Source organism: Miscanthus floridulus, chromosome 9 (assembly GCF_019320115.1).
Source record: "Miscanthus floridulus cultivar M001 chromosome 9, ASM1932011v1, whole genome shotgun sequence".
Classification (NCBI taxonomy): Eukaryota; Viridiplantae; Streptophyta; class Magnoliopsida; order Poales; family Poaceae; genus Miscanthus; species Miscanthus floridulus.
In genome coordinates, this window is record NC_089588.1 from 39,446,425 (window position 1) to 39,469,858 (window position 23,434).

A 23,434-nucleotide genomic window follows, 5' to 3' on the forward strand; every position below is an offset into this window, starting at 1 on the left:
GGTGCTCATTTGGCATGTCCCGTGGCCAATTGTCCCATTTATTTATTACTATTGTGTTGAAGATTGAATGGAGGAAGCGAAAGGTTATGTGATGTGACCAGATCAAAGCAATTCAAGAGGCATTAGCAGGATTTCTTGTGGATGAGGTCATAGATGCCAAAGGCGCGTACCACTATGGCCCTAAAGAATTAATACCTAGTAGCCATACGATTGAAGATAATTAGGGTTGATTGAAATTCCAAGGACATGATCAGTACAAGGTCTTTGTGACTTTATTATGTACATATTCCATGCATGTACAACCTCTTGAAATATTTGTATATGTGTAGTTTCATACATTTTAGTGTGTTATTTATGTATAATGCTCGAACATAACCTTATACGTGGACATATATTAGCAGCGTAGAATTCGTATATGAAAATCTAATCGAAACAAAAAAAAAATTGAATTGAAAAGAAACCATAAAATGAAAAGGAATTAAATGGAAAAAAAGAATCTTTAGTACCGGTTGGGAGCACCAACTAGGACTATAGGTGCCAGCCCCGGTGCAATGCCTGGGGGCCATTTAGTCCCGGTTGGTAGTAGCAATCGGGACAAAAAGTCCACTTTCGGTCTCGGTTGCCAGAACTGGGACTAGCTGCCAGCCTCGGTGCAATGCCTAGGGGCCATTTAGTCCCGGTTGGTAGTAGCAATCGGGACAAAAGGTCCACTTTCGGTCTCGGTTGCCAGAACTGGGACTAAAGACCCCCCCCCCCCCCCCCCCCTCTTTAGTCCCAGATTCGCAATCCCGGTTGAAAAAACGGGACTAATGGGGGTTTTTCCAACCGGGACTGATGCCGAGTCCTATACTAGTGTTAGCTTATATGCATGCAGAGGAAATAATAGATCCTAGTCTCTTCATCATGAGGAGAAAAGGATATGTGCCAATTAAAAATCTCTAAGATCAGAACCAATACTTAAAAACAACATGTCAATTCATTTAAACCTTAAACACATTTCATCAATCATTCATATCTAAAACAACAATATTCTTTTTTGAGCAAAAAATCAAAGACACTATTTGGTGGGTACAAATTGAATTGATGTCCAATGCTCCGCTGTGAAGCCCCTCTCATTGCAACAAAAAGTGTCAGTCTTGTTTAGACTTGAGCAAATCTGGTCCGTTTTTTTTTAAAAAAAACAAAAAAAAGAGAGGGCGGCCCAGCCTGCCCTTGCCAATGGGTTGGTCTGGGTACAGAATGTAGGCCCAGTAATAACTGCTTTTGTTGGCCTGGTCCGAACCTAGCCCAGCCCGAAGTGGATTTCTTCGCCGTGTTTCAAAACGAACTACTAATTAACTTCCAAATACTCTCCATTCACAGAGTGCATATTTCAAGAGTTCCAATTTGGAATCTTAAAGTCCAGTCCGAGCTTTCTACTTTTTACTAATATATGATAATCCGAAGCTCTCCTGCCCGGTTTGTTTTAAAAAAAATGGAATCTTAAATGAGGGGACTTGGTAGCATATCTCATTCTCAGGCTGTCAGGCACAAATTGACTTAAGTAGCATATCTCAGTAGTGCACGAACTAATTAACTTCCAAAAACTTAAGTAGCACATCTCAGCCACAAATTGAACCAGCAGTCATATCAGAGATCAGAATGAAAAGGATTCTTCCCATTCTTGATAATTTACACGCATGGGCATGGCACATTCTTCACTTCGTTCAGACCCTCACATACAGCTTTCTTCCCGGTAAAATCAAAGACGGCAGCAGCAGCGCATGACTTGGCATTTGCTCTCTTCGTGGCGTCCGTCCTCACAGGCTGGGCGTCCTCTCGGCGGCGCCGGAGATGACGGTGAGCAGGTTGTTGCCGAAGGGGTCGCTGAGGTGCTTGGCGAGGTTCTCGACGGGGCCTTCGCCGGTGACGTAGGCCTGGATGAAGAAGGCGAACATGGAGAACATGGCGAGCCGGCCGTTCTTGATCTCCTTCACCTTGAGGATCGCGGCCTGGTCGGGGTCGCTGGCCAGGCCCAGCGGGTCGAAGGGCCCACCGGGGTGCAGCTTGTCCTCAAAGTCCAGTCCGTTGATGATCCGGTAGTACTCGGCGCCGCCGACGAGGACGACCTCCGCGATCACGGCCACCACCAGGTTGATGGGGATGCTGTTGCCGAAGTAGTTGAGGGTGTTGCCGTCCAGGAGCAGGGCGCCGGTCTGCATGCATTCAGGTGACAGTGACAGACACCATCCATTAGCTTTCAGTTCAGACTTTCAGATTCTGATATTGCTACTTTGTTGTATCTACCAACTAAAATGTGAAATCTTTGTAAAACTATGTTGTGTTCTATTTTGTTCTTAAATAAATGCAATGACATGCAATTCTCCGGTATATATCTGAATCTTTTCTTTTGGGAACGGTATATATCTGAATCTGAGAAAGAAAAAAAAAATGCTACTGAAGTAGTATGATGATTCTGAGAGGTGGTGATCAGGACCTTGAACCAGACGGCCTCAGGGCCGCAGTTAGCGCCGAACTTGTTGCAGGCCTCTGGGATGACAGCGCCAGCGGCACCGAGCATGGCCCATCTGGCATGGATCAGCTCGTAGGCCTGGTACCTGCATGGCGTTGATGGTAGGATAAGATTTTGCTGAATAGTGGAGACTATAATCCAATTCTTTGCTTGTATATATTGTACGTGAGTGAGACTAGAATCTCAATGGTCAGGCTGTGAAATTATATGTTTGGGATAGAGATCTGAGACTCACTTGGCGAAGTTCTCTGGTTTCTTGCCCAGGCCAAAAGGGTCGTAGCCATAGCTGTAAGTTGGAAGAGCAAAAAAGTTCAGTTCAGATACGTTAACGTCGATTTTCTGCAGCATTTCATTTCAAGAAAAGTAGAGGAAAGGACGGCCTTAATCGCTGAAGATTGTTGTTTAAAAGTGTAACAAAGATTAGTTCAAATTTCAAATGCTGGCTTAAGAGCTTGAGAAACTTGTGTACTTTCAGAACGAATTCTACAAACAGCAATGTTGCGCCATTTTGGTGAAAAATCTGATATTGACCACAAAATACTTTTTTTCAAGAAAAAACTTCTTTTGTTCTGGTCTATGAAATTTCTACTTTTGTTTAAACTGACTTGTAGTACTAACCTGAAATCAAAATTTTCTGAAACAAACAAAAACCCTTATAGAAGGCGAAATTGGAGTCATGTGACTTACTCTCCAGGGACCTCTCCGGTGAGGTACTCCGGCACCTCCGAGCGGTCCAAGAGCCCATCCGGCAGGAAGATCCTCCTGTCAGGACCTAATGGGACATAGAACAAGAGACAATTACTATACAAGAACCTTCTGAAGATTTTCATGGGCAAAGTTCTATATCTCAAACATAAAACAAGAGACAATTACTACAGAAGAAGCTTCTGAAGATTTCATGGCAAAGCTCTATCAAACGCCGAACAAAAGGGAACCCTGAAGCAAATTTGAAGCCTAAGAAGTTTGTGCATTCCTAGCAGTTGGGGCCAGGTTTACTCACCATACCACTTGGCGAGCTCGTCGCTGATGTCTGGAGAAGAGGACGATACTGGAACGGGCTTCGGCTTCTGGGAAGGCTTCTTGCTGAAGAGGGAGACAATCTTCTGAGCCCCCGCGGTGGGTGCTGCGGTGGCGTAGCGGGAGGAGCCGGCGAAGTTGAGCTGGGTGCCCAGAATCTTCGATGGAGCGAGCGCCGCCATTGCTGGAGACCCACAATTCAGAGAAAGATTTGGAGGAGGGGATGGCTGATGGGTGTTTGTGGAGGAAAAGGTGAGCTAGTTTAAATGGATGAAAATGAGGATCGGAGGATGCTGTGGGCCCAGCAGAGATTTGGCCATGGGAGCTACCATTGGCTGTGTGCCCATGAGGGCTATCTGTTGCTTGCATGGGATTGGGCAGGCTGTGCTTACTTGGCAGATGAGGGTGTTGATGTGGCAACTTTAGAGAGTGCTGATGTGACAACTTTAGAGGGTGCTGATGTGGCAGCTTCAGGGCCTCTTGTGAACTTGTTTGTCAGTTGGGGCTAAATGGTCCAAACAGCAGATAGGTCCAAACAGGATAGATAGAGACCCAGAGTAACGAACCAGAGGGAGAGAGCGAGCCAGCCAGCCAAGACAACAATTGCAGGCCACACACTGATACCAGAAGGGTGAAGAACACACGCACAAGCACGAAACAGAGTTCATCTGAAGCTCATAGCATCAAATTTCCTCCAATTTAACAGAAGTGATGAGCAACCCACAATACAGTGCGCTGTAACTAATAAACATCGACCAGAAATCATATGTATTGTCTCAGGATCCTACCTAAATACAAAGCTACTAGCTGATGAGCAATAGAAAGTCATGAGATGCAACAGGCTGCACTCTAGGGCTAAGTCTTACTGCCTGTTCAAGATAATTGCTACTTGCAAGCAATCTCCGTTGACAAAGTTCAAGATTCGTCTCAAAAAAAAAAGTTCAAGATGACTAATAGAGATGACAATGCAGCGGTGCAGCTCAACGCCATTTTTCAATTCCTTTTGATGTTGCTGTCACAAACTTCTTGGTGTTTATAACCAGCTCGTCAAATAAACCAACGACAGTGTCCCTGGAAAAGAGGAGTGAGAAATGATGAGCAACTTCACACAACGATAAGAATGTTCTTTTATTAGCAAATTGGTGAAGTTTTGTCCAAGACATGACACACCCTGGAAAAGGTAATAAGCTGGGAGACCAAATAAATCTCATGCTATTTTACTATTTATGGCTACTGACTACAGTATTTCTTCTAATCGGAGAATTAGAACCATCTTCTCAGTGGAGACAATCATCTAATTGGCGCTTAGTCTGTTCAAAATTTTTAAAGAGAATGCTGATAGTTCAGTAGCGTTTCTTCAAGACACAGAATAATATAATATTACCATGACACCAGAATGTGGATTAAGGAGGTTATTGCAATATAAATCCATACTAACCCTACTAAATTACAGGTGTCAGTTATATCTTGGGTACTTTTGTAGTTAACATCTGTTGCTTGCTCTTGCAATTTATTGGGATAGGCAGGTGACCTGCGAAGGCATGTGTTATGTACAGCAACTGCACATACATATTGCCCACCACAGCATGAGTTCTTGGCAAAGAGACCTCAGGATAAGCAGATACTATGAAGCAGCATTGTCACACAAGCTCCTAAATTTTTGGCCTAGCCATGAAGGCGAACCATTCCTCCTTTCTGTCCTCTTGTGCAAGAATGAAAGGCTGCCAACAAGCAGCTGCAGGAGAAGATAACAGTAAGATTATATGGGCTTTCAAAATGTTCATTATTAAATTTGAGTCTTTTCCTGTGTGCCATTATAAAAGTTTGCAATTCCATGTGTGCCATTAAAAAAGTTGAGCGGACACAGGTTTCACTGGTCCGATTTTTTTTGCCCTCCACGCCATTCCATCCATGTTCCGTTGGGTTTTCATGGTTTGACAGCCCTGACATGTGGGGCCAGCCAGTGAAAATGTCTAGAATGCCCCTGCTTGAATAGGCCACTCATTCTCAACTCTATGCCCCTCCGCTCCACCACACCTTCTCTCTCCCCTATCTCTGCAGTCTGCACGCTGGGCCCCCGCGCATCACAGGCAGGCACGATGGCGCCGTTGCGCATGCAGGACCGGTGAGCGAGGTTGCTCGATTTCTGGCTGCAGGTGGACAGCACCAACAAGTATGGGACCTTGCTGGAGGTGGTTCAGATGCTGACCGATCTGAAGCTGACCATCAATCAGGCCTACATTTCCTCCGACAGAGGGTGGTTCATGGATGGTGAGTGCCGTGCCTCGGCCTCCTTCCCTACTGTCTTTGGAAAGTTTAAGAAGATAGATGAGAGAAAGATGGTGCCTTTGTGGGGTGATGCAAAGTCTGGCTTTTGCTTGGGTTGTGATCTTTCTATCCTCCTTTTTTTCTCCAATCCTGATGTGTGATCTGTGGTGGGTGTGTGACTTTGCTTTGCCTTTCTGCAGTGTTCCATGTCGTGGATCAGGATGGGAATAAACTTCATGATGGCCAAGTCATTGACAGAATTGAACAGGAAAAGTGCAGAGGTCCCTGTTGAATGTTGATTGCTATGGTGGCTGTTCAATGCCAGCCAAGAACAGGACGAGTGCAGAGCAATCTTCAGTTTCGGTTTTGACGATTTGATTCGATGTCATGCTGATTCCAACTGACTTGAGTGGCGCAGGAGGAAACGAAAGAAAATTAGAACTCTAACTGACTTGAGGGCAAAATGGTCATTTCATTCATCTGTTTGACACCGTTAGAGGCAAATATGGACGGAATGGCATGGAGGGCAAAAAAGTTCGGACCAGTGGCACTGTGTCCACTCAACTTTTTTAATGGCACATATGGAATTGCAAACTTTTATAATGGTACAGAGGGAAAAGTTTTCCCTGTTTGCCATTAAAAATATTTGCAATTGCCATTATAAAAGTTAATGCCATATGTGCCATTAAAAAAGTTTGCAATTTCCACCTTGACTTCTAGATTGCACACCATATTCAGAGGGAAAAACAGCAGTTTAGCATATCATGCTTCATGGCACCATAATATATTTGAAATCAAATGTATTGACAGCACGTGCTGATTTGAGTTTCTGACCACGCAACATTAATTTCAAATTAAACTGGAGAGTTTTCCTTTTTCTTTTTGGTAGTGAGCAGACCATATAGAGTTGAAATGAATTACTGGCACTATGGCGCATGATTTGTGAGTATTATTACAAGGTCATCCTTAACACTAATCAACAATAACAAAGCATTATAAAGACTAAAAAGACTTCATTAATTCAATAAGGCTATTGTTGATGTGGAAAGATTGAAACTAGCCACCACACAAATAAATCAGGTAAAAAATTTATTATTGCAAACTTAGGACTCATGCCGTATGTAGATAAAGCTACCTACAATGCACAAGGAAACACCATGAATCAAAACACCTGTGAAAACAAATTTGCCAAATTCTTTTCTTGTGTCCACAATAAACTTACGTAGGAAGATGTGGAGCTTCCTGGAACATTTTGCCAACATTGGAGTATCTTTTGTTTTCATCATATGCAATTCCTTTGCCCAACCCATAACCAAAGCCAATTCCTACACCACATCCAGCTCCAACTCCAAAGCCTAATGTGAGTCCAGGAAATCCATAGCCTAATCCTGCACCTAAAGTAATCATGGAAAAAAATATAAGCGTGCAGACATATAACATTCATGATGAAAAACAAATTACTTAAAACATCTTTTCTACGCTTAGTGTAAAATAATAACACAGGCACACAACCACTAAATCTCCATAACTCCTAGTTTCACCAATCTAGAAACATATTTGATGGATAAGTCTCATGTGTGGCTGGTCTTTATGGGGCTGTGATGCTCACATGGTCCTTGTGGCTGTTTTTCTGTTTTTAGGACAGCATCTTAGACTAGAGGACAGCATCTTAGAGGACAACATCTTAGACTAGAGGACAGCATCTTAGCTAGGACAGCATATTAGCATCTTAGACTAGCATCTTGGCATATGCTTGGCTGGCTAGCAGCCTATAAATATGTAACCCCAACCCCTCAGGTTGGTATGGCATTTGTGTGAGCTTGTGTGAGAAATAGACAAGAAAATTGCCCCAACTCCTAGTGTCATCCTCTCTCGATGAGAGTAAGAATTCTCCTACTACCAAGAGTGAGAATTCAGCGACTAACAACTGGTATCAGAGCCGTATTATCCTGTAGCCTGAGCATCTCTTGCTCATCTTCTCTCCCAGCCCCACAACAGCCCCAGCTGTTCGCAGCAGCAGCTCCTTCGGCCGCTCCTGTTCACTCCTCTCCCAGCTCGTCTGAAGCAGCTCTCTCCCCACGCAGCAGCCCCCCGGTAGCGCGTCATGTCCGCAGGGCAGTCTCAGCGCTCGGTCGCCTCGAGCACGCGGCGTCGGCAGGAGGCCGAACTTGCCGCGGCAGAGGAACGCGAGCGAGCGGCGGCAGAGACCGCTGCGGCGGCGGCAAGGGCGTCGAGGCTAGCAGCGGCGGAGCTAGCAGCAGCCAGAGCGGAGGCGGCGAATGCAGCGCGTGCGGCGGCGGCGGAGGTCGAGGCTTTGCGCGGCAGCATCGGTAGCTCCATTTCCGCTGACGACACCGCCGACGCGGACCTCGAGCTGCTAGAGAGGGAGGCAGCGCGAGCACGGGCGGCGCAGTGGACAGCCGCGCACGTCCACGAGCGTGGCGGCAGCCCAGACAGGCGCGGACGCGCTGGCGGCGCTCCTGGAGGAGGTGCGCACGGCGGTGGCGCTCCTGGGGCAGCCGCGCACGCCCACGAGCGCGGCGGCAGCCCAGACAGGCGCGGACGCGCCGGTGGCGCTCCTGGAGGAGGCGTGCACGGCGGCGGCGCTCCTGGAGGAGGCGCGCACGGCAACGGTGGCGGACGGGTCGATGGAGAGCGCGGCCTTCACAGGCAGCGTGGCTCTCTCTCCCCGGATCGGTACCGTGGTTACCACGGGCTCCAGGCTGTTGTCAGGGACGTCGGTCCCGGCGGTGGGTGGCCTACCCTCACCAAGACCAACTACGTCGAGTGGGTTGCGGTGATGAGGGTAAAGCTCCAGGTGCGGCACATGTGGGAGGCAGTCCGGTACGGCGACGTCGACAACGACCTAGATCGACGGGCGCTGGATGCTCTCATCGCTGCAGTCCCGCCCGAGATGCAGTTCTCGCTTACCAGCAAGCAGACTGCCAAGGAGGCTTGGGACGCCATCGCTGCGGCACGCATCAGCAGCGACCGCGCCCGCAAGTCCACACTGCAGGCACTTCGCAAGGAGTGGGAGAACCTGGCCTTCAAGCCAGGTGAGGACGTTGATGACTTTGCTCTCCGTCTCAACACTCTGTTGCAGAAGATGGTGCAGTTCGGCGACGACACTTACGGCGAGGAGAGAGCTGTCGAAAAGCTCTTCCGCTGCGTCCCCGAGAAGTACAAGCAGATGGCTCGCTCGATCGAGTCTCTGCTGGATCTCTCCACGATGTCGATCGAGGAGGCGATAGGTCGCCTCAAGGTCGTCGACAGCGATGAGCCACAGTCCCTCTCGGGGCCCATCACCACTGGCGGGAAGCTCCTTCTCACTCGGGAGCAGTGGCTTGCCAGCCAAGGTGACCGGAGGAAGGGGGAGCCTTCTTCCGCGACAGGCGGCCGCAAGCGTGGCAAGCCACGCAAGGCGCGCAGAGACGCCCAGGCCGGGGCGCGAGGACGTGCCGAGGGTGATGCCCGCGGAGGCGCCCAGGGCGGCGCCGCCGGTAGGCACAAGCCGGCACGAGACGACGCCTGCCGCAACTGCGGCCAGCTTGGCCATTGGGCCAAAGACTGTCGACAGCCACGACGCGGCCAGGCCCACGTCGCACAGGCGGAGGAGGAGCCGGCTCTGTTCATGACACATGCCAGCATCGAGCTACCTCCAGCGGCACCGGCCGCAGCGGCTCTCCTCCACCTTGACGAGCCAAAAGCACACGCCCTCCTCGGCGACAGCTCCGGCAACGACAAGACTGACGGGTGGTGCCTCGACACCGGCGCCACCCATCACATGACCGGTCGACGGGAGTTCTTCACCGAGCTTGACTCTAGCGTCCGAGGCTCCGTCAAGTTTGGGGATGCCTCCGGCGTGGAGATCAAGGGCGTCGGCTCCATCATCTTCACCGCCGTGTCTGGTGAGCACAGGCTGCTCACCAGAGTCTACTACATCCCCGCGTTGAGGAACTCCATCATCAGCTTGGGACAGCTGGATGAGAACGGTTCGCGCGTGGTGGTTGAGGACGGAGTCATGAGGATTTGGGATCGTCATCGTCGCCTTCTTGCCAAGGTATCCAGAAGCGCAAATCGACTCTACGTCCTTAACGTGCAGGTGGCACAACCCCTCTGTCTCGCTGCTCGTCGGGACGACGAGGCGTGGCAGTGGCACGAGCGTTTCGGGCACCTTCACTTTGAGGCCCTGAAGCGGCTCAGTGCCACGGAGATGGTGCGAGGCCTGCCGTGCCTCGACCATGTGGAGCAGTTCTGCGACGTCTGCGTGTTGACGAAGCAGAGGCGACTCCCCTTTCCACAGCGGGCTAGCTTTCGAGCCAAGGAGAGGCTCGAGCTTGTGCACGGAGACTTGTGTGGCCCGGTGACACCGGCCACACCGGGAGGACGACGCTACTTCCTGCTGCTCGTCGACGACCTCTCCCGCTACATGTGGGTGATGGTCCTCGGCAGCAAGGGAGAGGCTGCGGACGCCATCAGGCGCGCGCAGGCTGCTGCGGAGGCGGAGTGCGGCCGCAAGCTGCGCGTGCTGCGCACCGACAACGGCGGCGAATTCACGGCGGCTGAATTCGCGTCGTACTGCGCTGACGAGGGCATTCAGCGCCACTACTCCGCGCCGTACAGCCCGCAGCAGAACGGCGTCGTCGAGCGACGCAACCAGACGGTTGTGGGGATGGCTCGGGCCCTCCTCAAGCAGAGGGGGATGCCGGCTGTCTTCTGGGGAGAGGCGGTGGTGACGGCCGTCTACATCCTCAACCGCTCGCCTACCAAGGCGCTCAACGGCAGGACGCCGTACGAGGCTTGGCATGGGCGCAAGCCGGCGGTCTCCCACTTGCGGGTCTTCGGCTGCCTCGCGTTTGCCAAGGAGCTTGGCCACATCAGCAAGCTCGACGACAGGAGCACTCCGGGAGTGTTCATCGGCTACGCGGAGGGCTCGAAGGCCTACCGCATCCTCGACCCGAAGACACAGCGTGTGCGCACGGCGCGCGACGTTGTGTTCGACGAAGGGCGAGGATGGGCGTGGGACAAGGCGGTGGACGACGGCTCGGCTCCGACGTACGACGACTTCTCTGTCGAGTACGTCCACTTCGAGGGAGCTGGGGGAGTAGGCGGCTCTTCTTCGGTGAGCGCATCTACCCCAGTCCCCGAGCCTCCACCGACCCCGGCGCCTGCTACTCCGACAGCACCACGCTCTCCAGCCAGGACCTCGGCTGCGATGAGTTCTTCGCCGGCTCCATCACAGCCGGCAACGCCACGCACTCCAGCACCGACAGGCACCACTCCGGGCACGTCTACTCCACCACCAGCTCGTGTCGAGCACGGCCCGGTTGAGCTCGCTACTCCGCTCTCTCACGACGAGGAGCGCGTCGACGCGTACCACGACGGCGAGCCGTTGCGGTACCGTACGATGGAGAACCTTGTCGGCGACCAGCCGGTGCCGGGACCGGTGCCTCACGACCTGGAGGCGTAGTTGCACCTTGCATGTGACGACGGCGAGCCTCGGTCGTTTGCAGAGGCCGAGAGACACGCGGCATGGCGCGCCGCGATGCAGTTGGAGATGGATGCGGTTGAGAAGAACCGCACCTGGGAGCTTGCTGACCTTCCTCGTGGTCATCGCGCGATCACCCTTAAGTGGGTGTACAAGCTGAAGAGGGATGAAGCCGGTGCCATCGTCAAGCACAAGGCTCGCTTGGTGGCACGAGGTTTCGTGCAGCAGGAGGGGGTCGACTTCGACGACGCCTTTGCTCCCGTGGCACGGATGGAGTCCGTGCGACTCCTCCTTGCGCTAGCTGCCTAGGAGGGCTGGCGTGTCCATCACATGGACGTCAAGTCGGCGTTCCTTAACGGCGACTTGAAGGAGGAGGTCTACGTGCACCAGCCGCTGGGATTTGCGATCCCCGGCAAGGAGGGCAAGGTGCTCCGCCTGCGCAAGGCCCTCTATGGCTTGCGGCAGGCACCAAGGGCGTGGAATGCCAAGCTGGATTCCACGCTAAAGGGGATGGGCTTCGAGCAAAGCCCGCACGAGGCGGCCATCTACCGACGGGGCAATGGAGGAAATGCCCTGCTGGTGGGTGTCTACGTCGACGACTTGGTGATCACCGGCACCAAGGATGCGGAGGTGGCGGCATTCAAGGAAGAGATGAAGACCACTTTCCAGATGAGTGACATGGGGCCTCTCTCCTTCTACCTGGGAATCGAGGTGCACCAGGATGACTCTGGGATCACGCTTCGACAGACCGCCTACGCCAAGCGCGTTGTTGAGCTAGCTGGGCTCACCGACTGCAACCCAGCTCTCACTCCGATGGAGGAGAGGCTGAAGCTGAGCCGCGACAGCACGACAGAGGAGGTGGACGCTACGCAGTACCGGCGTCTTGTGGGGAGCCTTCGCTACCCTCGCCCACACACGGCCGGACTTGGCATTCTCCGTCGGCTACGTTAGTCGGTTCATGCAGCGACCGACGACGGAGCACCAGCAGGCTGTGAAGAGGATCATCCGCTACGTTGCGGGGACTCTCGACCACGGCCTCTACTACCCGAGGTGTCCTGGGGCAGCACACTTCGTCGGGTACAGCGACAGCGACCACGCCGGCGACATCGACACCAGCAAGAGCACGAGCGGGATCCTCTTCTTCCTCGGCAAGTGCCTCGTTAGCTGGCAGTCGGTCAAGCAGCAGGTGGTGGCCCTGTCCAGCTGCGAGGCCGAGTACATAGCGGCCTCCACCGCTTCGACTCAGGCGCTCTGGCTCGCTCGACTGCTTGGTGATCTCCTCGGCAGAGACACTAGAGCGGTGGAGCTCAGGGTGGACAGCAAGTCCGCTTTGGCCCTGGCAAAGAACCCCGTGTTCCACGAACGCAGCAAGTATATCCGGGTGAGGTACCACTTCATCCGAGGCTGTTTGGAGGAAGGGAGCATCAAGGCGAGCTACATCAACACCAAGGACCAGCTTGCGGACCTGCTCACCAAGCCCCTTGGGAGAATCAAGTTCCTTGAGTTCTGCTCCAGGACCGGGATGGTTCAACTCTCCCACAAGACGACGCACAAGACTTAGGGGGAGAATGATGGATAAGTCTCATGTGTGGCTGGTCTTTGTGGGGCTGTGATGCTCACATGGTCCTTGTGGCTGTTTTTCTGTTTTTAGGACAGCATCTTAGACTAGAGGACAGCATCTTAGATGACAGCATCTTAGACTAGAGGGCAGCATCTTAGCTAGAACAGCATATTAGCATCTTAGACTAGCATCGTGGCATATGCTTGGCTGGCTAGCAGCCTATAAATATGTAACCCCAACCCCTCAGGGTGGTATGGCATTTGTGTGAGCTTGTGTGAGAAATAGACAAGAAAATTGCCCCAACTCCTAGTGTCATCCTCTCTCGATGAGAGTAAGAATTCTCCTACTACCAAGAGTGAGAATTCAGCGACTAACAATATTAAGCTTTGAAAATAAAAATTATGCATATATATGCTCTAATGTTAGGTGTGAGCAACAAGAACCAGTTGATAAGTAAAAATCATTTCATACATGTATGTCTCTGGAGTCTGGAGTTCATGATTCTCCGTACCATATTTTATCATTCAGAATTTCACCCTGTGCTTAAGCCAAGTGAGCTTTTCAGCCTCAAAGTTCAACTACAACAAGGTCATTGTATCCTTCAGAGTCTTCTAGATATTTAGATGTACACTCACCTGGTGCCATGTGGGGCTTTCCTAAGTATGGTTTACACCACAGGATATAGTCAATACACCCACTCCCTCAGCCCCTCCCCTAGGTCTTTTATCCCCTAAAATATAGAACCGGATCTTCCATTTATTTAGTTGGCTAAAGTGGACATGAGATCCGCATCCGTCAGATAGTGTATCATTTTTTTTTTCAATTCTGAAGTGGCAGGTATTAATTCATCCACTCAATTTTCAGAATGCTAACAATATCAACAATCACTATGCCACTGGCATTAGGAATTGATATTTTTCTGCTGACAACCATGCACATGTATAACTTGGTAATAATGTGTTTCAGTTCAAACATCAAATGGTCTGAGATGGAAAATTTTGATGTTGTAAGAGCATACATGCTTACTCCCTCTGTCCCAAAATAACTACACATCTCGCTTTTCAAGGATCAAACTTTTTAAGTTTGACCAAAGATATACCAAAAAAAAATTATTTGTGATGCTTAATAGGTATCATTAGATTAATATTGGAATATAGTTTCATACCAAACATATTAGGAGATACAAATGTGGATCATATTTTCTAAAAATCTAATCAAAGTTTAAAAAAACTCCGCCTATGGTGGGGCGCCTTTGGTGTCCCAGCATAACAGGTCCCAAGCCCTGGTAAAGGAGGAGGGTTGTGTAAGGCGCGGCGAGCCAATGTAAAAACTTAGCCACTTTTATGGAGATGAAACCCAAAAGCACCCCGTTGGGGCGTAACCCTCTTAGCGACGCGCCATGTCGGAACCCGGGTATGGTGTTAAATGAGCAAGGGCCGGGTCGTCACCCCCGTGACACGCCGTGTCGCGATCTGGACACGGTGTCAAGTGAGCAAGGATCGGGTCGTCGCATCCTTAGTGGCGCGCCACATCGGCGCCCGGGTGTGGTGCAAAATGAGCAAGGGTCTTCACACCTACTCGGTGGGTGTGAAGGGTAAGGAAGCTATTCGAACCAACTAGGATCCATTTAGATAGCTGGAATGTAGGGTCCCTTATGGGTAAGTTAAGAGAGTTAGTGGACACAGCGGTTAGGAGGCGTGTAAATATCTTATGCGTCCAAGAGACTAAATGGAAAGGGCAGAAGGCGAAGGAGGTGGACAATACCGGCTTCAAGCTCTGGTACACAGGGATAACTTCAAATAAAAATGGAGTAGGAGTTTTGATTGATAAGAGCCTCAAGGATGGTGTGGTGGAGGTGAGAAGGCAAGGAGATAGGATCATCTTGGTTAAACTTGTCATTAGTGATATGGTCTTAAACGTAATTAGTGCGTATGCCCCCCAAGTAGGCCATGATGAGGGTGCTAAGCGGCTTTTATGGGAAGACTTAGATCGCTTGGTTAGAACTGTCCCTAGTAGCGAGAAGCTCTTTATAGAAGGTGATCTTAATGGCCATGTAGGTACATCAAGTGCAGGTTTCGAGGCGGTTCATGGGGGTTTCGGATATGATAGTAGGAACCAGGAGGGAGAGGAAGTCTTCGACTTCGCCATAGCTTTTGATCTGATGATAGTTAACACTTTCTTTCGTAAGAGACAGTCCCATTTAGTGACCTTTAGTAGCGGCCAGTACTCTAATCAAATCGACTTTGCCCTTACAAGGAGAGATAAACGAACATGCGTGGACTGTAAGGTGATACCTGGAGAATGTGTGGTCGCTCAACACAAGCTGGTGGTGGCTGACTTCCGCTTTCTGGTGCAAGCTCGTGGGAACAAACAAGCTAGGGTTGCTAGAACGAAGTGGTGGAAATTAGAAGGGGGATGCATCAAAGGTCTTTAAGGAAAAGGTCATTGAAGAGGGCCCTTGGAAGGATGAAGGCGATGCAAACAGCATATGGGAGAAGATGACAACATGCGTTCGGAAGGTTGCTTCAGAGGTGCTTGGAGTGACCAAAGGGAGCTGATGCGACTCGAAAGACACTTGGTGGTGGAATGAAGATATGTAAAAGGCTATTAAGGAAAAGAAGGAGTGATATAAGCGCTTGTATCATGATAGGTGTATAGACAACATAGAGAAATAAAAAGTGGCAAAGAAGACAACAAAACGAGCAATGAGTGAGGCAAAGGGACGGGCCTATGAGGACCTTTACCAACGTTTGAGTACAAATGAAGGAGAGAAGGACATTTATAGGATGGCTAGGGCTCGCGATAGGAAAATAAGGGACTTCAACCAAGTCAAGTGCATAAAGAATGAGAGGGAGCAGCTCTTGGTGAAGGAAGATGAGATCAGGCATAGATGGCAAGAGTATTTTAATAAATTGTTCAATGGTGAGAACGAGAACACACCCGTTCAGCTGGACAACTCATTTGATCACACTAACAAACGCTTTGTGCGGAGGATTCAAGAATCAGAGGTCAGAGAAGCCTTGAAAAGGATGAAAGGGGACAAAGCAATGGGCCCTGATGGTATCCCAATCAAGGTGTGGAGATGTCTCGGGGATATAGCTATAGTATAGCTAACCAAGATGTTCAATAATATCTTTCGATCGAATAAGATGCCAAAAGGGTGGAGAAAAGCATATTAGTACCAATCTGCAAGAACAAGGGAGATATCCAAAGTTGTACTAATTATCGGGGAATTAAGTTGATGAGCCACACTATGAAGTTATGGGAGAGAGTCATCGAGCAGCGCCTGCGAGGAACGACGCAGATATCAACAAACCAATTTGGTTTCATGCCCGGAATGTCAACCACAGAAGCAATCTTCTTAATAAGACAGGTTATGGAGCGGTTTTTAGAGCAGAAGAAGGACCTCCACATGGTTTTCATTGACTTGTAGAAGGCTTATGACAAGATACCATGAAATGTTATGTGGTGGGCTTTGGACAAACATAAAGTCCCATCAAAGTACGTGACCCTTATCAAGGACATGTACAACAATGTTGTGACTAGTGTTCGAACAAACGATAATAACACATATTACTTCCCGATTAAAATTGGACTTCATCAAGGGTAAGCCTTAAGCCCGTATCTCTTTGCCTGGGTAATGGATGAGGTTACCAGAAACATACAAGGGGATATCCCTTGGTGTATGTTATTCGCTGATGATGTAGTGTTAGTGGACGAAAGCCAGGTGGGAGTAAATAGGAAACTAAAGTTATGGAGACAGACCCTTGAGTCTAAAAGTTTTAGATTGAGCAGAACTAAAACCGAATACATGAGATGCGACTTTGGTGGGAGGAGGGTGATGTGAGTTTGGAAGGTCAAGTAGTGCCTAAGAAGGATACCTTTCGGTATCTGAGATTGATGCTACAGAGGGATGGAGATATTGATGCGGACGTTAGCCATATAATCAAAGCAGAGTGGATCAAGTGGCTACAAGCTTCTGGCATTCTCTGTGACAAAAGGATACCACAAAAGCTAAAAGACAAGTTTTATATAACGGCGATTAGACCGGCTATGTTGTATGGAGCAGAATGTTGGCCTACAAATGTTCGACATGTTCAACAACTGAGTGTTGCAGAAATGCGTATGTTGTGATGGATTTGTGGTCACACAAGAATGGATCGAGTTCAGAACGATGATATACGTGATCGCCTAGAGGTAGCACCAATTGAAGAAAAGCTTGTCCAACATCGGTTGAAGTGGTTTGGCCATGTCCAAAGGTGACTACCAGAGGCACCAGTGCATTGTGGAGTCCTAAGTCAAGCTAATAATATGAGGAGAGATAGAGGAAGACCGAAATTGACATGGGAGAGGCAATAAAAAGATATTTGAAAGTTTGGGATATACCTACTGATCTATGTTTGAATAGGAGTGCTTGAAAAACAGCTATTGAAGTGCCTGAACCGTGCTTGGGGCTCTTGGTGGGTTTCAACTCTAGCCTACCCCAACTTGCATGGGACTGAAAAGCGTTGTTGTTGTTGTAATCAAAGTTTAAAAAGTTTAACTCGTCGAAAAGCGAGATGTGCAATTATTTTAGGATAGAGGGAGTACACAGTTTCTGAATACACATAAATCAAAAAATTAAGTAGGAAACCCAAAGTCCAGGAGTTATACGTTTGTTTTTTGTTTGGAAGTGACACAACATTTAGTCCACAAATAATCAGGAAATTAACCACAGCTTGTTAGGCAGGAATAATTATCCTAATGCCCTCAAGGATTAAGCAGTGAAATGCACATCATTTCAGATATTTAATAATTGTTCTATGAGCATCTGACTACTTCCAGTGTCACCCGACTGCCAGATAGTGCCCAAGTTTTTCAGAACACTGCCTTGGTGCCAACACTTAGCAAAAACATATGTTAGGAATAATGCCTACACTGTTAAGTTCCCAACCTTAGGATAAGACGTTTTAACTGAACCAGTGAATGTTGCAAAAAAATAGTGAAATATCTTCTGATAAGATTCCTTATTTAGGACTGTGATCATGCACCAATCGCAACAATCTGTAACTGATAAACCCTTGAGTAAACCTATATTACATGAAAAAGGCCAAGTCCTGCAATCCTGATAGTATACCACCTGTAATCAATCTACTAATAAACCATTTAAAGAAAAAAATCAGAATCACTACTGATTCAGAAAAAAGATAAAATCTCTCAGGAATAAATTAAGCAACGCCAGATCAGGAAATCCTCAAAAACAATCCGCAGGTTCCGAGGAAACAAATCTGTTTGAACAAGGGTTATTTTGATCAAAGCCATTACAATTTTCACATTTTGAAGATCTGCCATTACAATTCATCTAATAGGAAATTTGCCATTATAATTGTTGAACTCGCTGATAATTGCCATTATAGACGTATCTGGCGTCCTTGGGCACACCCACAGGTGCCGTACACCGACTGTATTTCCGTAGAGACCAAATTGCCCCTGGGGACAGAAGGATAAGGCCATCCCGGACATAGAGACCGATTCAGCGCGGCGTACCCTACCAGCCTCGATTCGTTCTCGGCGGCGGCGGCTCTCCAAGCTGGCTGCGCCACCAGCGCCTGCAACGACGACTGGGACACCAGCACCCGCATCCGCCAGCTGCAAACGCCGCGACTGCCTCATCAGCTACTGCCTGCCGCGCCACCGCAGTGACGGCCCGCCCGCGACTGCCTCCGCAGCAACCGCCCGCCGCGCCACCGCAGTGACGGACCACCCGCGACCACTCGCCTGCAGCGACCGGCAGCCTGCGCCCACGCCGGTCTCCAAAGCCGCCGCCGTCGAGACATGAATCAAGGTTGCTGTTCCGGAAGCCGCGGACGCGTATCGCTGAAACGATGAATCGAGCGGATACGAATCGGGCCTTATCCTTCTGTCCCTAGGGCAATTTGGTCTATACGAGAATACAACATAGATACATCACCTGCAGGTGGGCCCAAGGACGCCAGATACGTCCATAATGGCATTTGTCAGCGAGTTCAACAATTATAATGGCAAATTTCCTATTAGATGAATTGTAATGGCAAATCCCCAAAACTTAGAAAACTGTAATGGCTTCGATCAAAATAACCCTCTGAACAACTGCGACTTGGGGGAAGCCATATATCCTCACTAAAACCCCCGACCTGGTAAGTGGTAACCAGAGTGATGATGACCTATGGCCAAAACTACATAGCCTCAAGAACAAATCACTAAGAAGAGAGATTATAGAATAGCCAAGCGTCCCGGCAACCAACAAAAGGGATGGTAAATAAAGTACGCACCAATCTACCGAAGCTCAATCTCATTTAGGGTACCCTAATCGACCGAATCAATCGGGGCGTGAAGAGAAGAGAGCAATGCGGACGGTTCCTCTAGACAAGAACTGACCAGAAACCAAAGAAATGCTACTATTTACAAGAAGAGATGGGAAGGACGGGGGTTTTACCGCCGAAGAATCCGACGCCTGCGCCGGCGCCGCAGCCGATGCCGATTCCGAGGGCGGGGCCTATCTTGCCGAGCTCCTTAGAGGTGACCTTCGGCAGTCTACACAGGAGCCCCTTCTGGTCTCCTCCGCCGCCTCCTCCCTGCTTCTTCGCCCCCATCCGAATCTTCTCCCCTTCTCAGCTTGTTCTGCTTCCGCCTCGGCCCTTCCAAGGCTTTCTGTTCCGGTTTTGCCGTGTGCTTCGTGTCGAACTGGCCAACTGAACTGGACTGGAGAGGATCTGTCTCTCTGGACCCCACCCCCCGGGTCATTTTTTACTAATAATTTTGATTAACGTGTATAGTCAAATTATATACAAATATAGGATATAAAATTTGCATAAATAATTTGTTTGTACATTTAATGTGTATCTAAAATGATATTAGTAAGAAACATGGATCATTGATAGTTGAGTGACAACATAACTAATGGTACTAACAAGGTTTGCTATAGTATACAAATGCTTAGTCTTAAGGATACAAGAGACCTTGGTATAGGCTATGATGAAGATCAAAGGTTCAACCACCACGAATATAGAAGTGTACATATTGAAGGCCTTAGAAGACATGCAAAGTACGTAAGACACAAAAGAAATCAAAGTCATTGAAACCAGGACAAGATCCGCCCAAAATACGAAATTATGTCATGATGAGAATAAAGCACCCGATTCCTCCTATGATATTGCTCATTTCTCTTGTGCTACTATTTACTTCTCAGTGATATTATTCGTATCTTATGTGGTCTACTTCACCTTCTAACCTAAAAAATAAGGTATTCTACCGTCTCACCTAAAAACAACAATTTGGCCGGCCACTAAGCACAGTGGAGTTTTTACCTCTGTGCACATCTAGGACCCACATGCCAGTGCATGAAAGGAAAAAAACTATTGGATTCGTGATTCGTAAAATGAGCGAGCTTTGGGTTGGATTAAAGGCATATAAGAGTTTTAGAGGGTTTTTTGAAATACGCCATGACACACGAAAATCCTAATTAATTACACTGTTCCACGTGGTCCATGTGGTGACCGTGGCACTTGACCTCGTGTGACCTTGTTGACGAGAGCGTGCGACGGCCGGTCACGTAGAGGGATACGTTGAAGAGGATGATAGAAGGTTGAAGGATATGGTAGCTAACAGGTGGACCCGTGTTGCAGTGGCGTTGACATGTGGGGCCTATAGATGCTCAGCATCGAAACCTCCAATGAAAACCATTTATGGCTTAGTAAATGGTTTTGGATAGATCAGATTGAATACCTGAATTTGTTGGTCCGTGAGTTAAGTAGACCAACATCAAAGTTCAGATTAGTTATATAGTCTTTTTTTTTCAATCTTCTAGACTTATTATATTTTATTTCTAGTTATATTATACGTTATGAATAAAACACTCTTGTTTCAAATAGAAAACGAAGCCAAACTAAAAAAGAATAGTTTCCAAGTGCACAACACCAAACTGTAGATTTATTTTTACTGACTGTTTTTTTAGTCTACCACCAGTAATGACAGTTTCCTTAACCTAGCATCATTATAAATATATTTTTTTGACTTTTTAAAATGATCTCGAATGAAAAAAAATGGTCTGAAAAAAAATTAGCATTCGAAAAGATGTACAACTTTGTAGTTGATAACCTTTTCATTTAGCTCGAAAATTGTGCTTTAAGATTAATATTTTTTTTGAATTTCTTAAATGACCTCAAATGAGAAAATGATCAAAAGCAAGTTGTAGATCTCAACGAGATCTACAACTTTGTAGTCTTTTTATTAATCCGTTTAAGGCTTCAAATATCCATTTCAAAATATGTTGGAGTGAATACTAATGGGTGTATGACGTGAGGTTTGAGGTGTTGAGTTCAATCCTAGGAACCGCATATGTTGTGTCTCTTGCGAAAATATAACTTTTTTTGCTATTTTTTGAGCCTGATCTACAATCTGAGAAATCATTTACAATGCGGTTTTCTTAAGAAAATTATGAGTGTAAATATTTATAGTGGTGGTTTTTAGATAGCATTAATAAAGTTTGCTGATTTCACACTGGCGGCTGGTAATTTTTTTTTTTGAAGTTTGCTGATTTTACACTAGCAGCCAGCAAAAGCGCCGGCCATGTTCGTTTTGCTGAAATTTGGCTGATGCTGATGCTGATGCTGATTTCCTACTAGAAAAAAATAATATTCCTTCGCTAAAAAGTACCGCTGAAGTAGTGTCGAAAAAAAAAGTAACCGTTCTGTGTACTAGCGATAGAAGATCATCTTCTATGAGCATTTTAAGGATACATGAGATGGTATATCTTGGGGGAGCTGCTGCTTGTATTTCCAGGTGAAGATCTAACTAACCCACGCGGCCGCACCAAACATTAGGCGCCTAGTCCTCATCACACACCTCACAGACCAGCTGCTGATGTTACGACGTTTTGCTGAATCTTGAAGCATCAACCAATGCAAGTCTAAACCAAAGTATTGCCGTCCCAACGCACAACTGTTGGCACTCGAAAGGCCAAAAAGGCTAAAAAAAGCAAAACACATCCTCTCGCTCAGAGTAGGGAGTGTGCAGTGTGCTCCTGAGCACGATGACGAGCCCCATGCACGCGCGGAAGGCCAAGCTCAAGACCCACCTCATCTCCGCCAAGGCCAAGCTCAAGCACACTGTCACCCCGCGCCGCGTCGTCCTGCTCGCTGCCGCCGCCACCTCCGCTTTCCTCCTCCTCTTCACCCTCCGCACCCTCCACTCCGCCGCGTCGCGCGGCGCCAGAGCAGGCGCCGGCGCCGCCACCACCACCGCTGCCCCTGTCGCTGCCTCCACGCCGCCCGCGGCCGTCGTCGCCCACCACGCTGATGACCAGCAGGAGCAGCACCACCAAGAGTGCGCCAAGGTGCCGGCATCCGTCGCGGAGGCGCTGGTCCAGTACGCGACGTCGAACGAGACGCCGCGCCAGACGGAGGCCGAGGCCGGCGCGGCCGCGCGCGTGCTTGCGCGGCGCGCACCGTGCGGCCTCCTGGTGTTCGGGCTGGGACCCGACAGCGCGCTCTGGGCGGCGCTCAACCACGGCGGCCGCACGCTCTTCCTCGAGGCGGACGCCGACCGGATCGCCTCCGCCCGCGCCGCGCACCCGGCCGGCATCGACCTCCAGGCCCACCCCGTCGCCTTCCAACAAGAAGCCACCATGACGACGCTGTCCGACGAAGACCTCCTGGCCCTCCGCAACTCCTCCGACTGCGCCGTTGCCTCCCCGACGAAACCTCTCGACCCGGACCACCTGGAGAAGTCGCCGTGCGCGCTGGCGCCGCGCGGGCTGCCGGCAGCGTTCTACGAGGCGGAGTGGGACGTGATCATGGTGGACGCGCCGGTGCCGGGCGCGATATACACGGCCGCGGTGGCGGCGAGGGCGCGGCGCCCGGGGACGGGAGAGACGGACGTGCTGGTCCACGGCGTGGATGGCACGGCCGAGGAGAGCTTCACCAGGGCGTTCCTTTGCGAGGCGTACCTCAAGGAGGAAGCTGGCAGGCTCCGGCACTTCTCCATTCCGAGCCACAGGGACAAGGACGCCATGCCATTTTGCCCTTGAGATAGTCATTAATATGCTAATAATGATATACTCCTAATTAATATATGCTACTGTTACAGGAGTTAGATCGAATAAGCATTCATAAATTTAATCTGAAGTTCAGAATTTTTTTTCTGTTCTGGCGAAACAGCATTTGACGCTGTGATTGGTGTGTGTGTGATTTCGTGTTTTTTTTGTTTTGCTTTTTTTGTCGGTGTCTGTGTATAATCCTTGGCGGGAATGGGATCTGGAGTTATATATGAACTCCAGGATGACGAAATGAACATTCCATAAAAGCCTACTGAGCTTTATTTCGTCATTTGTGTAGACGCTTTTTTCTTTCTGAACTCTATGGAGTCGTCATCATTTCAGTGTTTCGATTCAGAGTATTTACGTGAAATGAAAGGATTTGTGGCAAATATTATGAAAAGAGGTGGAATTGGTGATAGAGGTGACTCTGCCTATTTGAACAGGCCAAGAACAAATTTTCACAAGAAATCATTTTCACCGTATAAGCACCACATTTGACATCTACAACAAGCATCAACCCGTTAGCTCATTTTT

At 48.9% G+C, this 23,434-nt stretch overlaps 3 protein-coding genes across 4 annotated transcripts; 1 reads left to right on the plus strand and 2 right to left on the minus strand.

Moving 5' to 3' along the window:
- Positions 1–1,634: 1,634 nt before the first annotated feature.
- LOC136483661 (chlorophyll a-b binding protein CP26, chloroplastic-like) lies at positions 1,635–3,762 on the minus strand. Its single transcript, XM_066480787.1, has 5 exons — positions 3,513–3,762; positions 3,200–3,284; positions 2,748–2,798; positions 2,477–2,597; positions 1,635–2,195 (listed from the first exon to the last, which is right to left on the minus strand). The coding sequence occupies exons 1-5, from the start codon at positions 3,709–3,711 to the stop codon at positions 1,800–1,802; spliced, it is 852 nt and encodes a 283-aa protein (XP_066336884.1). The 5' UTR covers positions 3,712–3,762; the 3' UTR covers positions 1,635–1,799.
- A 430-nt stretch (positions 3,763–4,192) lies between these two features.
- Positions 4,193–19,543, minus strand: LOC136483662 (glycine-rich protein 5-like). Of its 2 annotated transcripts, none has more exons than XM_066480789.1 (3): positions 19,301–19,543; positions 7,020–7,185; positions 4,193–4,600 (listed from the first exon to the last, which is right to left on the minus strand). In XM_066480789.1, exons 1-3 carry the CDS (start codon positions 19,455–19,457, stop codon positions 4,510–4,512), a joined length of 414 nt encoding a protein of 137 aa, XP_066336886.1. In that variant the 5' UTR covers positions 19,458–19,543; the 3' UTR covers positions 4,193–4,509. The 2 variants fall into 2 exon arrangements, with proteins under 2 accessions (XP_066336886.1, XP_066336885.1); XM_066480788.1 differs by having other exon boundaries at positions 7,020–7,191; positions 19,301–19,540.
- Positions 19,544–21,803: 2,260 nt separating this feature from the next.
- On the plus strand, positions 21,804–23,199 carry LOC136481782 (glucuronoxylan 4-O-methyltransferase 2-like). Its single transcript, XM_066479077.1, has one exon. The coding sequence runs from the start codon at positions 21,896–21,898 to the stop codon at positions 22,889–22,891; it is 996 nt and encodes a 331-aa protein (XP_066335174.1). The 5' UTR covers positions 21,804–21,895; the 3' UTR covers positions 22,892–23,199.
- The last annotated feature ends 235 nt before the right edge of the window (positions 23,200–23,434 follow it).